General features: G+C 36.4%; 1 protein-coding gene across 1 annotated transcript in view; it reads right to left on the bottom strand.

Moving 5' to 3' along the window:
• Positions 1-3703: 3703 nt before the first annotated feature.
• Positions 3704-14953, bottom strand: part of SRFBP1 (serum response factor binding protein 1) — a 68568-nt gene continuing 57318 nt past the window's right edge. The window contains exons 5-8 of the mRNA XM_062513207.1: positions 7104-7185; positions 5459-6197; positions 4994-5031; positions 3704-4270 (exon numbers count right to left, since the gene is read on the bottom strand). Coding sequence (XP_062369191.1) covers positions 4080-4270; positions 4994-5031; positions 5459-6197; positions 7104-7185 — 1050 coding nt within the window. The 3' untranslated portion in view covers positions 3704-4079. The remainder of the gene's footprint in view (positions 4271-4993; positions 5032-5458; positions 6198-7103; positions 7186-14953) is intronic.

Below are 14953 nucleotides of genomic sequence, written 5' to 3'. Positions count from 1 at the left end.
AGCTCTAATTTATAATATTCAGGCACTAGCTTTGTATTCTTTCACTGCACTTTCATATTCTTGTGTTACATGCCCGTATTATGGTTGCAAGTTTATGTGAAAATGACTTGAATAAAATGTTTCAAGCGTTCTACTTGTTGAAGTATTACACTTACTGCACAGGCCAGATCCATCTCTCAGTGAGAAGGGTTCAGTTATGGTTGTTACATCTATGTGAAAATTACAAAACTTCTGTACTGCTGAGGTATCAGAATAAAATGTCATATCAGAAAAAAGTTATATCAGAAAAAATGTCAAGGTAGAAACAAGAAATAAAAATTTTCAAGGCATAATAAATAATCCCTCATACTACAGGAAGAATTAACACATCAAGGCTTAACAGGAGGAGGCATATGGTTCATCTGGACACACAATTTCCTTACCATACCTGTCTTGGTACAAACAGGAACTTAAAAAGCACTTTCAGAATTTCTGCTCCAAAAACTATGCTTTCACAGAAAGAACATTTGAGCAGTACATGGTAGGAAGTTTATGTACTCTAGAAAATTGACCAACACATATAAACATGCAGTTACTCCAAACACACTTTATCTTGTTATTTACATCCTCTATGTACAAGCCAGTGTCCTGCTGCCTCTTCAATCTGTATGCTAAACTGATGAAAGAGTCCGAGTAGTGAAGCATCTCTTATCCCTTCACTAAGGGACTATTATGGAAGAGCATGGTTTAAAAAGCTTGGAGACTTGTTCTGAGTTGTCAGACACTTAAATTTCAACTAATTGGGCACTCCTGGCTTCATGTAAATGGAGACAAAACCAATGTAATATATTTTAAAATTCATAAAATAAATGTAGAATTATTTCAGATATAACCCACTTTGTGTAATGTCTCTCTATTTAAAAAGTATTTCCTATCCTACTGCTTATTAGAGCCAAGAGCTTCAAACTGAGAATTTCTCCAAGTGCTATTCCTAGAGCACAGAACCTGGAGTGGATCAGAATCTGTGAAAATACAAAAATGCAGTAAAAATTGCATATGATAATTGCAGAAAATATATTCAAATCTATTGAAAATAAAGCATCTCCCAGTTCCCAAGTACCTTCTATCCCCATTCTGCTATCTCATTTTTATATTAGATCACCTGCTGAGTATCATGAAATTTTCTACCACCAGTCTACATTCACAAAACAGCTCAACACTTTCACTCAAGAAAGCATTGCTGTAACTGAATTTTCATTCAAGCCCCATTTTTTCTGATCTAATAATTCCACAAATACTGATTAAAGAAATATTTATGCCTGTTTGGAAGTCTACAAAATGGTCCCATCAATAATACACCAGTTTGCTATTAAAAAACCCCCAATCATATTTAAGCTAGTGATGACTGTCTTAAAATTAGACTGAAATAGCTGAGATTGTTGGTAAGCCTGAAGTGAAAAAATTGCACCTGAAGCAGCCTAGTAGTGTCTGACAGTATGTACCTGTCTGAAGACATTTCTACTATGGTATGGTGTTGAACTGAAAAGCATGGCTCTCAACATTTTAAAATCTAATCATGACAGAAAGAAGTAACTTCCCATGTCACTATAAAAATAAATGGGTAGTACTTTGTGAGAGGTCTCTGTCTAAACAGTGCTACAGATATGAGTTAAGTTAAAATCTGAACATGTTATGTTACAATGAAGAGAAAGCGTTCTAAATTTTATCAACAACCTCCAGGCAAGTTCACTGGGTTTATCAGTTCACAAATAAACTGCCCAGTTACATGTAAAAGATATTATCAAGCCTCCTCATCAAGCCACTACTCATTTGTATAACGTATTAAGGCTGTGATCCAGGTGAGTCCCTAAGCACCAGCAGGAAGGAGCAGTAACCCATTAAAATATGAAGTAATGCCAGTGTCCCAATCTCTCTTCTTTCATTCATACTCATTGTATGTTATCTTTTTGCTTTTCTTTGAAGTAAGTGCTCAAAAGTATTTTTGAAGAAAAAAAAAAAAGGGATGTTTTGATAAGTCAGGCTTCCTTCAGGGATAATTCTGTGGCCACAAATTACAGCTGTAATAATGCAGTAAGAAACTAGCTCAAATGCCAAGATAAACCAATGCTCCGAGATCTTTTAAGCACATGCAGAAAAGCACTTTACAACACTGGCTCCTTAGAGTCTTGAGGATTTTTCCCAAACTATTTGCAATCTCTATGTTCTTGATCCTTAAACAGGATAGTCATCTGCTAAAAGAAAGGTAATCTATCCATGAAAAACTGTTTACAGCTGATGACATCTACCAAAAGACATTTCTCTTGCCTTACACTGGAAGCAGTGAAGTCAAATACCAAAACTTTGTTTGGTGTGGTATTCACCTATTGTTTTATTTAATGCTTTAAAGATTAACATATGTATCTAAAAATCTTGAAGCTTGTAGAAAACAGGTAAATGCACAGCTTTTTTTTCCTGTGAAATATAACCCTACAAAACCACAGTAAACATGTTTCTGTGCATTATTTTGAAACTTTCAGCCTTAAATACTGTTTTATACATTACAGTGAAAATAACAGCAACAAAACCACTTTGAAGTGGGAGGTTGTTCGAATTCCTCATTCCTCTGGGAGACAATGACATTAAATACAGTATTACATGTACTGACATTTGTTCAGTATATAGAAAAGAAAGCCTAACTAAGTGGGGCAAACTATGCCTAAATTTTAATACAGAACAGAGCAATCTAAAGGTTTAGTCTTCAAAAACTTAACATGAGATGGGACATGTAAAATGTAGCATTCTCTGTGTTTAGTCCAGGGCAAGGCTCCTCATACTGCTGGCATAATTTTCTAATGCAGCCCAGGAGCCTGCTGGCTTTGGCTGACACAGAAAAAGACTGGATTTTTTCAGACTGCAAGGAAGGCCATCTACACCTTAAGGGATGACACAATCTACAAGTCTGCAGGGTTTTAAGAGCAGACAAATCTGAAGAAAGGAAATTGATAAAGGATTATTAAATGCCATAAGCTACAGTATCACAAGATGTCACTGAGTTGTGAAACTGAAAGCTTGAAGAGATGGATGCTGTATGATGTATCACCATGTGCTCCCTCTATCCTTAAAGCATCTGACTACTTTCAAAGGTACTAGGTTAGATGGGCATTTGGGGTGATGCAGGGCTATCCTTAGGCTTCTCAAAATGCTACATGAATAGTACAATCCAGTCATTTACCAAGTCTATGAACTAACTACTTAATGGAAGGTAACTATATTTAAATAAATGACACTTAAAGATTAATTACATGTTCAGAATTTCTTTCAATTAGGTAGTAGAAAAAGCACCTGAAGAAGCATTCAATTAACCTTTTTTGTCATATCCCAATCAGATGAACTCCCAATGTCAGACTGGCATTTAACAGTCAGATGTTTCTTAGTGTAAAATTTTTTTCAGGTTTTCACATTCTTTCAGAAAGTGCAAGACACAGATGTTGAAGAATCCAGACAAATCTACCAGAATAAGACACCTTTAAATTTCTTCAAATTGGCAGTATAATCAGAGGACAGAGATCACAACTGAAAAGCATATTTTATTCTCTCCAGAAATTTTCATATTATGCTTACAACTGATTGACTTTTCCAGCTACCCAGTACACTGATGAATTTATTAACTCTCTTCAAGTTTAAGAATCTTTTACTCTGTCTCAGCTGATATACAGAACCTTTCTTTTGACAACCAAATTCTCATATAAAGTACATTTTTTTTTTTACATACAAAAAAACCCTTCCAAACCCCCCTTGAAAGAATCTGTACTATTGTACAGGGTACAGATTATGTTCCTAAAAACCCTTTATTCACTTCAGGGTTTATTTCCTGAATGGTGGCACTACATAATGGGACTTATAAACCAACACCAAATGGTCATTACAGACATTACAAACAACAGACAGCACACAGAATGAAGGAAACAATCTTTATATTTTAAGATAGCAAATAATACCAGCTGCAATTTTGTAGGGTGCAAAGGATATGGACAGTACAACAAAGATGTCAAAACAGCAGTTGCAAAAAAATTTTATTTGAACCTCCATTTACATATAGTCTAGTCATCAAATTTAATCTTTTTCCCCTGGAATGCTGTAATTTGAGACATTTGCTCTCTGCGTCTCCGGCTTGCTTCCCATGAAGGATGAAGAGGCTGCTCCGAAAGTGCTTTCTTATTGTTGCATTTAATATCCCCTGAAGCTTTTGCAAATGGTTGCTTCTTGAGCTTTGTTTCATTTTTAAGAAAACCTGTGCAAGTATAAAACAAAACATTAACTACATCATGAACCTCCATACAAGTATGCAAACTACTTTGGGATTGAAGGCATTTAAAAAAAATTCATAATGAGCCATGGGAACACAGTCATCTGAATACTCACAACAAGATTTCTTCATCTTGCAGCCTGGTAAATTGCCATTTGGTAGACTGCAGATATTTTTGGATTTATTAATACTGACTACACTCAAAATTAGTGTAGACAAACATTCAGCACATTCTAAACTTTTTTCTTCACAATAAACCAATGACTATTACACAATGTAACTCAGTATGACTGGAACTATATCCTCAATCCAATGAACTCCAAAATGGTGCCACAGAATATAAATGGAATAAAATATTCCATTTTCAGGAGTTATTGAGGGAATTACTTATGAAATAAGTTACTAGTTACACAGAAAAATCTGGTACCTTTACCTGTGCACAAGAAACACTAACTCCTTGACAGACAGAAAAGCACTTTCCAGTGTAAACCTTAAGTATTTTTAATATGAGAATACATGAAAATAGCAGACAATATCCACAGATTCCAATGAAAGCTGAACAGTTTGATCACTTTAATAACAAATGTTAAAATATGTGCCACAAACTTGAAAATAAACAAATACATCCCATCATAAATAGACTGCAGAGGCGACAAAATTTTGAAAAGTTTTTTCTCTCCTAATTTTACCAAGTTAAGTAATACATACCCATTTTTTCATTTTTGAGGGACTGGTCTTTAGTATTTCTGAAAACAAAAAGAGAAATTAAGATTTTTTCAATAAAACTGTAAGACTACAAACACCTGTGAATAAAGAATCATCATCACCAAAACATTCATGCAATAACTTTTCAAACATAACATAAAAGTTTCTTTAATACTGCTCCACTCATGTTAATAAAGAAGTAGAAAGACAAGTATTCAGAAGTGATTGAATTTGGGTATAGATCTAGTTAGAAATCCTGTGCATAAATGTGTGAATATTAAAAATATGTGTTGTTAAAGAATACAACAATACAATTAAGAATACTATGAAGTAGTTTCTATGAAAATGTTCTAAGGTTTAATGGGCTGAAATTCTCTTTGTTTAGTAATGACTACTAGAAATCACAAACATTTCCATTACTGCAAAGGAGGGAGAGAATGGAGAACATAACACCAGGAAAAGGTTTACCTTCTTCTATTCTGAGATTTCTGATTGGTGGTAGACAAAGAACTGCAGAACATTGACTCCAGCTTGCCTGCTTTTTCAAGTGGCTTTCTTTCTTCCATGATCAAATCTTGTGCTGTCCCAGACACTGCACCTTTTTCTGTCTTCATTACATTTTTCTGAACACTACCCTTTTCTTTTGTTGAAGAAAAATTAACTGCTGCTACTTTTTTCTTTTTTTTTACTTTGCCAATGAAGAAATCATCATTGCTGTCACTGTCAGAATCTGATGACTCATTATAAAACCTCTCTTCAGTACTATCATCAAAGTATTCCTTTTCATTGGGATGCTCTTGGTCACTATCATCAATTATTTCTTTTATTGCATTTAATTTGTTCATACTCATATTTTCTTTCCTTTTTTGATAGTCAAGTTTATTTCCTGTTTTGTTTTGAGCAACTGTTTGCATTTCTACTGCCTGAAATGAAGGTTCTTCTGGAGCACATGCTCTCTTCACTTCCACAGTTTTCTGTTCAGATTCATTCTCACAGATCTCTTTAACCACCTTGTCAGTTTCTATTTTCATGCCTGGTTTTGTTTTGTGTTCACATCCTTGCTGTTTTTGAGGCTGCTTAGAAGCTTGTTTGTCTAAGTTGCTATTGGAATGTTGTGCTGACTTAGGCTGTTCTTCTGACTGATCCTTTTTCATAGGAGTGGCTTTGTCTGGGTTCTTTCTTGCCTCCTTAAAAGCTTTAACAGCAGCTGTACAAGAGGCAGAAAATTATTTTGTTGCAGCTACACATTAATACACGCAAGTCATTTTTATATAATAAAACATTTTTGCAACTTATCTGTGTTGTATTGAGCATATTTTGAATGTCTTTATGAATTATTTACCAAACACGTGGGACAAGATATATCTTAGAATACAGTATCAACAAAAGTGAAAGAAAATCCTTGCAAATATTATCAATTAAGTACATGACAAAATTTGGGTTAAACTATACACTTCTCTTTCAAAAAATAATATGCAGCTGATAATCATGTTCACTTAGGGCACTACTTTGCAAAATTGCAAACGAATATTAATTTTTTCATTGTAATTAAATGGTATTTGATATGCTGTTATTAATGAAGTAACTTGGTGACATTACTACTAGGACTTGACCCTTTTAAACATTAATTTTTGGTGGAAAATTCCAGTTTCAAGAGAACAAGAGAAAGCCTAAATACCCTAAAAATACCAGGAAACATACCCTAAGGATTCTGAAGACAGTTCTCAGGGAAGATTAAGAAAGTAATTTGTAAAACCTTTTAGGTACCTTTGAAAAGCCATTTGTAATGATCCATTTATATTCCTGTCTAATTCAGAAACACTCCGTTAGATCTATTTGATTTTTAGAACTCCCATTATAAGCTCTGTTTGTTCAACACCCCATATTAAATACATATAATACTGTAAGCTGTCACATATAAAACCACATAAATTTCAAGCCAAATAAACGGTTTCAAGTTTGTGGCTTGGTTCACTACAGCTAGCCAGGCTAATTACAGAAGCTATTAGTTTTTATGGGTTTTTACTTTTGTTCACATCAGAAATATACATGAACAAGGTAACACATCAGTAACCTACAGGTATAGTAAAAAATTCAATAAAATGTTTCACACCTTTAAGTTCAACAAATCTGGGCTTCAAGGTGGGGTGTGTTGCAAGTCTTGCCATGGCTCGCTCAGCTGCAGTACAGTTTGGCTGCAGAAGAAAAATTCAAAGGTGTGAATTCAACAGAACAGCCAACTTGCACAGATCCATGTCACTTATGCCACAATGTATACTAATGTGATTCTCACCAGGAACATGTATTTTATTTTTAATGTATTACCATCATTGTAAATGCATTAAAATCTGGTTGCCCAAACACTGACAGACATGTAGCAGATGCACAACATGTGATATTTCTCAGGTACTGAACAGGGATAACATAATTTATGTTTTCTTTACAGCTTACCAGACACATCACTCACCAATTTTACATTTACTATTTCATACAAATGCAAAGACAATTCATGAACTCACTGAATAAAGAACATCAGACTGATAGAAGGCATTCTGCTTGAAAGAATGCAACAGCTTACACGAATTACAGTATTGATCCAATTAAAGCTGGGCAAATTACATAGCAGACATTGAAGGAATACACATAAAAAGTTGAACAGCAAGGTCTAACTTCATCAGACAAACAAATAACCTTAAATTTGATGTGGTAGAATACTGGAACTCCGCAGAGTGATTCAAAGAAAAAATATGATCTTCCTGCTTCAATCTAACTCCAAAAACCTCCAAAAAACCAGCAAATATTAATAATACCCCCCACCCCGCCAAAAAAAAAAAAAAACCCAAGAAACCCACAATAAATCCCAGGAATTGCTTCTATTCTGACTTCCTCTTTTACGTCCTGTAAATCACAGGTATGACACATTGTAAAAACTCTCATTTTCATGGTCTTGTCATCACTCAAAATGAAAGGTACCTAAGACAGGTATTTAAGACTTTTCCAAAAACAGCTGTCTTTTGTTTTGACTTTTTTTCTGTGTGATTGTTTATTTTACTTCTTTCTTTCTCATGTTCTTTTTTGAAAGGAGGAAAAGCAGGTCTAACAGATTTGTAAAACACACCTTTACCAGGAAGATTTCTTAAGGCCTGCAGTGGAATTCTCTAGGAGAGTGGAAAAGTCATATAAAAGACATACCTTTCTCTCTTCCTCCTAGTGGTACCGCAATGGATACATGTTCAAATTGTTTCTGTGATTTCAGCTTTGTGCTATGGAAGTATCACAGCAGATGCCACCAGAAACAAGAGATGATTACATTCATAAAGAACCAGAAAAGTGTCCTGTGATGTAACCTGAGCTGATTTTGGTGTCATCAACTAACAGAGCATGCTGCCTCTCCTGTCCTAAGCAGTCACTGCAGCAGATGGAGCCCAAGCCACAAGTGTTACCTGGTTGATAACAAGGAGAAGTGGTAATGGCTCTATCCTGGGATGGAGTTAACGTGCTTCATAGCAGACAAGATGGTGCTGTGTTTTGGATTTGTGACACAAAGCATTTTAGAGTTGGCAACACATTAGTGTTTTACTTACTGCTGAGCAGTGCTTGCACAGCATCAAGGCCTTCTCTTGCTCTACCCCTACCACAGGCAAGGAACACCCCTGGCTGATCCACATAGACCAAAAGGTCATCAAGACCTTTTCAAGTCATGCTTAGCATTGAAAAGCTTCAGGTAACAAAAAGGTATGGTGAGATGTTTGTGGTTATGACATTTAGCTTCCCAAGTAACCATTACATGAAGTGAAGCCCTGCTCTCTGGATGTGGTTAAACATCTGCCTGCCAATAGGAAGCAGTGAATAAATTCCTTCTCCTTTCCTTGCACATACAGCTTTGATTCCTTCCTTGAATTGTCTTTTTTTCAAGAAAGTTTTTCTGACTTCTGCTCTTTGGATGCTCTCCCCATCCTGCAGGGGTGGGGTGAGTGAGCAGTTGTTGTCTGGGGTCAAACCACCATGATACACATGATAACCAATACATCAGCAATTCACATTTAAAGCAGCTGTCATGATCCTCATAAGACTACTCAGTGGTGAATGTTACTTGTTTGCATATCCATTTTCTTCCAGCAAAACCATGTGACTATAAACAGTTATATATTCATTGCATAAAGACAGATAGGACACGTCCCACCAACTGCTAGTGAAGGACAGTCACTCTCAGTGCTTTGGTCTGAAGGAAACAGGAAAAGAAGGCACTACAAATACACCAGAGTTAGTAATTATAATGCAGAAATATTTAATTGGTTTGCCAACCATAAATCTTCCTCAACCAGTTCACAGCAAATCCCATTTCATAATTCTTTTACCATAGTTTTAGAGCTTTTAAAATATACTCTATGGTCAGCCGTATTTCATGTTTGAAGTGTAGAGCATCTGTGAATTCTAGTACTTTTCTTTCCTCTCAAGTCTCTGCTACTATAACATTACTTCTTCAGGTCAAAAAATATTCTGGAAAAATATTCTCTCTGAAGACTGTTCTATAAAACTATAAACACTGGCCAGAGGGGACAGGTCAAAAGATGGGTCCATTTCCAAGGGCCACCAACTGGCTTATTTCCAGGTTAGCTTAGCTTGGAGAACTTGAAATCTGAATTTTGATCCCCATGTGACAGTGCTGCATGCTGCCACCAGATTCTTGGGACAGCAAGCTCACATTTCTGAAGATCATATGCTGTTTTCTTTGGAGATTTTCCTATAGCTGGAGAATCTATTTCTGAACATAATTAATACACTTTTTCCCTCAGCTACTTCCTGTGGGTTTTGAAAGAATATACCATGAAGTTCAGAAAGCAGCAGCAGCAGCTTCTGTGCAACATCTGGTGTCTTTTAATTCAAGTATTTATAGAAAGGCTTTAAGCATATATAGGCCAACCCATATGGAATAACCACATTTTTTCCTTAGAGCAAAATACTTCACAAACACTACTCACGCTGACAGCCATCAGCTAACAAACACACAATATGATATTCAAATTCTCTCCAATTTCTCATTTTTCTGGGTATGTTTCTTTTTTTTTGTTTTGCTTTGGTTTGGGTTTTTTTGTCACAGCCCATGCTCAATTTATTTTCCCTCAAGTATTTTCCAGTATATAAATGTTATAGAAATATAGACAATACAGAAAAAAAAACTTAACGAAGAAATGTCAACTGTCTTTATAAGGAGGAATACTTTTTCCCCCCTTCTCATCCCTTGGATGTTTAATTAGATACTAGAATTGTATGCCTTTATTCTGACACACTCGTGCTACTTATATTATTTTGCACTACTTGCTTTTTATGCATGAATCTGCTAGTACTTTCTACAGGAACATTCTTCCTTCTTCAGTGTGCAACTGAGGCACCAGAAAGTGAATAAAGCAACACAGCAGTGTACAGTCACACTTCACAGTGAGAAATTTTAAGTTACTGTGCTGGCTAAGGCTGGGGTAGAGCTAATTTCTTTCACAGTGGCTGGTATGGGGCTGTGTTTTGGATTTGTGCTGAACACAGAGAGGGTTGATAATACAGAGATGTTTTTGTTATTGCTGAGCAGGGCTTACACAGAGCCAAGGCCTTTTTTGCTTTCGTAGTTCCCTGCTGGTGAAGAAGCTGGGGATGCCTAGGACAGATGATTCCAACTGACCCAAGGGATATTCCAGACCATCTCACATCGTGGTCACTACATAAAGTAGTGGTAACGGTGGTAAAAGAAGGAATGGGGGGGCACTGGGGTGATGGTGTTTGTCTTCCCAAGTCACTCACTGCCATGTCTGATGGAGTCACTCACATCATGTCTGATGCTTCCTGGCATAGGGAAGCACTGAATTCATTCCTTGCTTTGCTGTTGTGCACAGCTTTTGCTTTCTGTATTAAACTGTCTTTATCTCAGCCCATGAGTTTTCTAGCTTTTATCCTTCCAGTTCTCTCCCTGATCCTGCTGGCAGGTGTAGGAGTGAGTGAGCAGCTGCCTGGCACTTGGGTGTTGGCTGGGGTTAAACCATCTGAAGGCAGTCTCCTCTAACACCTCTATCTTGGTAAATAATGCATTATTTCTGCAAATATTATTAAACACACATATTATCAAACACATATGTAAACCCCACATAAGAGACAAATAAGAGGCAAATAGTGGCAATGACTGTGAAGAGAATGGACATTACAAACTTGCAAAGATAAAAGCAGATTCACAATGCAAGTTTTGGTATGTGCTGGAACAGGGGTTTGTAATGGCTCTGAGATCTGGCGCCACAGGGTAAAAAGAAAGAGCAGTGTGATGTAAACATCAGGCAGAACCTGTGTGGGTAGAACCTGCTTCACCAAATGCAGGTAATAAAGTGAGAATGAGAAACTGAGTTTCTCATGGTTTCAAGGCAAATGGGATTGCAGGAGCTGAATGGCATACCTTGGTAGTATGCCTGAGACAGTAGAGCTCCAGGATGAATTAAAGGGCAGAAACCTGTGATTAATCTGACAACATGAAATGTAGAGTTTTTGACCATCACTTTATTCTAAATTATCTTTTTGTTCCAAGACTACTTTTGTCTGTACCCTCTCGGGTATCGTTATAATCAAAAATAGGAAAGAGGTCATACTTCTGTTCTGGAACTGACTTCTGCCCAAAAGGGAATTGCCTCATTACAGGTCTCATCAGAAACATAGCTGTTATTAGAAATTATTAGAATGTTATTGCTATAAGGACAACAACTAGATTTCGCCTGGGTGAGAGTGCTACCAAACTGGTAATGCTTTTTGCTCTGCATCTGTCATTACTCAGTTATTTAAAACAATGACATTCAAATGGGGACAGTAAGAAACCCCACCAGGAAGCAAGCAGTACATGGTAAAAATCATGACACAGAAAACAACCTTGGAGAATGTAATACTAATTTCTAAACTATTTAGAAGTGCAGTTTATTTTCAAATGTTAACAACACCCTGATTTTAAGAAGAAGAAGAAAAAAAGAGTCAATACTAACTAGAGTAAGCATAAAAAAGGTAACATCCCATTCTGAGCCAAAACAAGATGTCATTGTAATATCCTTTATAGAAGCTTGGGAGAAGAGCTCTCTATTGAAAAACACCAAAACCCAAAAAAACAACTAGAAAACCCATTAATCCATACATTCTTTATAAAACTGTAACTAGTTACAGCTGTCCTTCATAACAGCAGATGTGATTAATGCGCAGTCATAGAGTGGTTGAAATATCATGGCTGCTACCCAAGTCCATACCATGACCTCACACAACTTTGGAAAAGATTTGAGAGAAGTTACTTTCTGACTGTGAAATGCAGTTAGTTCTCCCTCTTGCTGCATGTCTGTAAGACATACAGCATGTGATTTGTGGCCATTAGATTTGGTATGGGAGGCAACTGGTTCATGGTATCACTCACAGCAGCACTGCTGTCTCTCAGCTCCTGACAGCAAGGGGTTAGTTGTTGACTGTGTCTCTCATTAATGATGACAAATTATTTACTCATCATCTGTCAAAACCTCTCATTTTTTAAATAATCTACTACTTTGTTTTGACTCAAGCTTTAATTATTTACAACATAACACCAAAATGATCATACAGATGTTATAAAGTAGCAGTTATAAAAGCTTAATAGCATGACAGGTGAGAAGTTCTTACAGAAATTAATTCTTTACAGATCTCAGGAAATCATCCAAGTTTTTAGCAGAAATTTCTTTAATTGTATGATATACAATTTTTAAATTAGGTTGATGAAAAAATTCCATTTGAAGCTAAAAAATGTCTTAACAGATCTAAAACCTTTGCAAAAACTCATCAAGACAACGTTCTGCGACTGAACTACAGAATTAAAATGGAACAATTTCTGAAAAACATCACAATACAGAAGTAAACTTGTTTATTATTCCTTTCAATGCTTGCAATAGTTTATATTCATTTACATTATTTTCTTTTATCAAGGTAATTCAACCATGAAAGTATCTTTACTTTATTTATCTTGAAAGCCATGGTGGGTTGACCTGGGTTGGATGCCAGGTGCCCAGTGAAGCTGTTTTATCACTCCCTTCCTCAGTAGAATAAGAATGAGAAAACACAATGAAAGATTCATGGGTCAAGATATGGATGTGGAGAGAACACTAATGAAGTACCACAACTGGCAAAACAGACTCAGGCTGGGGAAGTATTAATACAATTTATTGTTAATCAAATAAGAATAGAGCAATGAGAACTCAAAACAATCTTAAAACACCTTCCATCCACTCCCCCCTTCTTCCCAGGCTCAACTTCACTTGCTTTTTTCTCTACCTCCTCCACCCCAATGGCACAGTGAGACAGGGAATGGGTGACTGTGGGTCAGTTCACACATTGTTTCAGCTGATCCCTCCTCAGCTCCCATGCCTGAACCACTTCCTCCCCTCCTTCTTCATAGCTCTTTCTCCCACATATTCTCACTCCTCTGTCCCCTCGCTGCAATTGCTCCTATGCATTCTCCCCCATTCCTTTTTAACTTTGTTGTCCCAGAGGTGATACCTCCATTGCTGAAGGGCTCAGCCTTGTCCAGTGATGGGCCCATCCTGGAGCTGGATTGCATTGGCTCTATCACACAAGGCAAACTTCTGGTCCCTTCTCACAGAAGCCACTCCTACAGCCAACCCATCTACCAAAATCTTACCACACAAACCCAACACAAAATATTATAAAGAACATTATGAAACTAAAGACCCAAGGCAACATGAGGTACATGGCAACATGGACAATCTTTTTGCTCGTATGTAGAACTATACACAGTAGAAGGCAGAAGTCTGGAAAATCTATCTGAGCTTGGGTTGGCAGCAGCAGCATTGACTCAACTCATCACTGCCTACCACAGACTCTTGAATCCAGTATCAGGGAACAGCATGAGATACTTCTAAATACTACCAAGGTACTTACACTGCTCCAATTTTATTTGAATGTCTGAACCAAAGCTATCATTTTCTCAAGAGATTCGTTCACTTAGATCCATGCTCCTTTCCACATTAAGCTTGTCTTGTCTTGTTTTTTTGGCTTGTCTTTTATCCAAAAGAAGTCTGATGTATAAACATGTTTCTATCATTCCTCCTCTTCTTTTAAAATAAGAGCTCCAAATAGGTCATAGATTTAAACAAAAATACATTAGTTGCTGCTCTTTACCACATGCATGATAAGAAATACCTACTATCTAAGCATTTTAAGATATTCATAAAAAGCCTAGCATTCTGCAGATGTTAGATTTAATATGAGTATAAAAGAGTCAGTAGAGTTTCTTTGGACTAACCTGTCACAATTAATTTAGCCAGGCAAAGAAGTGTGAAGTAAATGTTTATTTTTCAGATTCAGAAATGGCCAAAGAAAAATGGAGTCTTTCATCCCAAATTATCAGAGTGATATACAGCAGAGCCCAGCATAAACACCAGACCTGCCCAAGTAGAAATTATGTACTTAATCTTCTGTACTTCTTTCCTTTTTTCTCTTTATGCAAAAAAATTCCTATGATTGTTTCAATAAAGAAAAGTCAGAAGAAAAAAGAAGCATAAAGAAGAAAAAGAAGAATGAAGTAGGCATGGATTCTTAATTATTTCATTATGGAAAACAGGGTCAATTCTAGGTGTAAGTGGAAACATCAAGACTGTGAGCAAATTAAAATGCTTCTAACTCATCATTTTTTCCAAGGCTAGTAAGGCTATGTGTCTATAATTATCTCAATTTGGCATCCCACAGAGACAACCTGCACATTAAAAAAAACAAACAAACAACTTCTTAAGGTTATGAAAGAGGACAAAGTGAGCACTTTGAAAACTCCTCCCCAAGTTGTGATGGTCTAATTCATACCAACACTGAAACCACTGCTGGCCTTTAAGAAAACCTAGGACAATGCTGAATATTACTTTACACTATAGAGAACTGTGGACAAATTACAAGTGGAAAAGAGTTGTGAGAAGG

The sequence above is a fragment of the Cinclus cinclus genome, chromosome Z (genome assembly GCF_963662255.1).
Source record: "Cinclus cinclus chromosome Z, bCinCin1.1, whole genome shotgun sequence".
NCBI lineage: Eukaryota > Metazoa > Chordata > Aves > Passeriformes > Cinclidae > Cinclus > Cinclus cinclus.
Note: the sequence above shows the minus strand (reverse complement) of the source record. Positions and strands in the feature narration are given on the sequence as shown.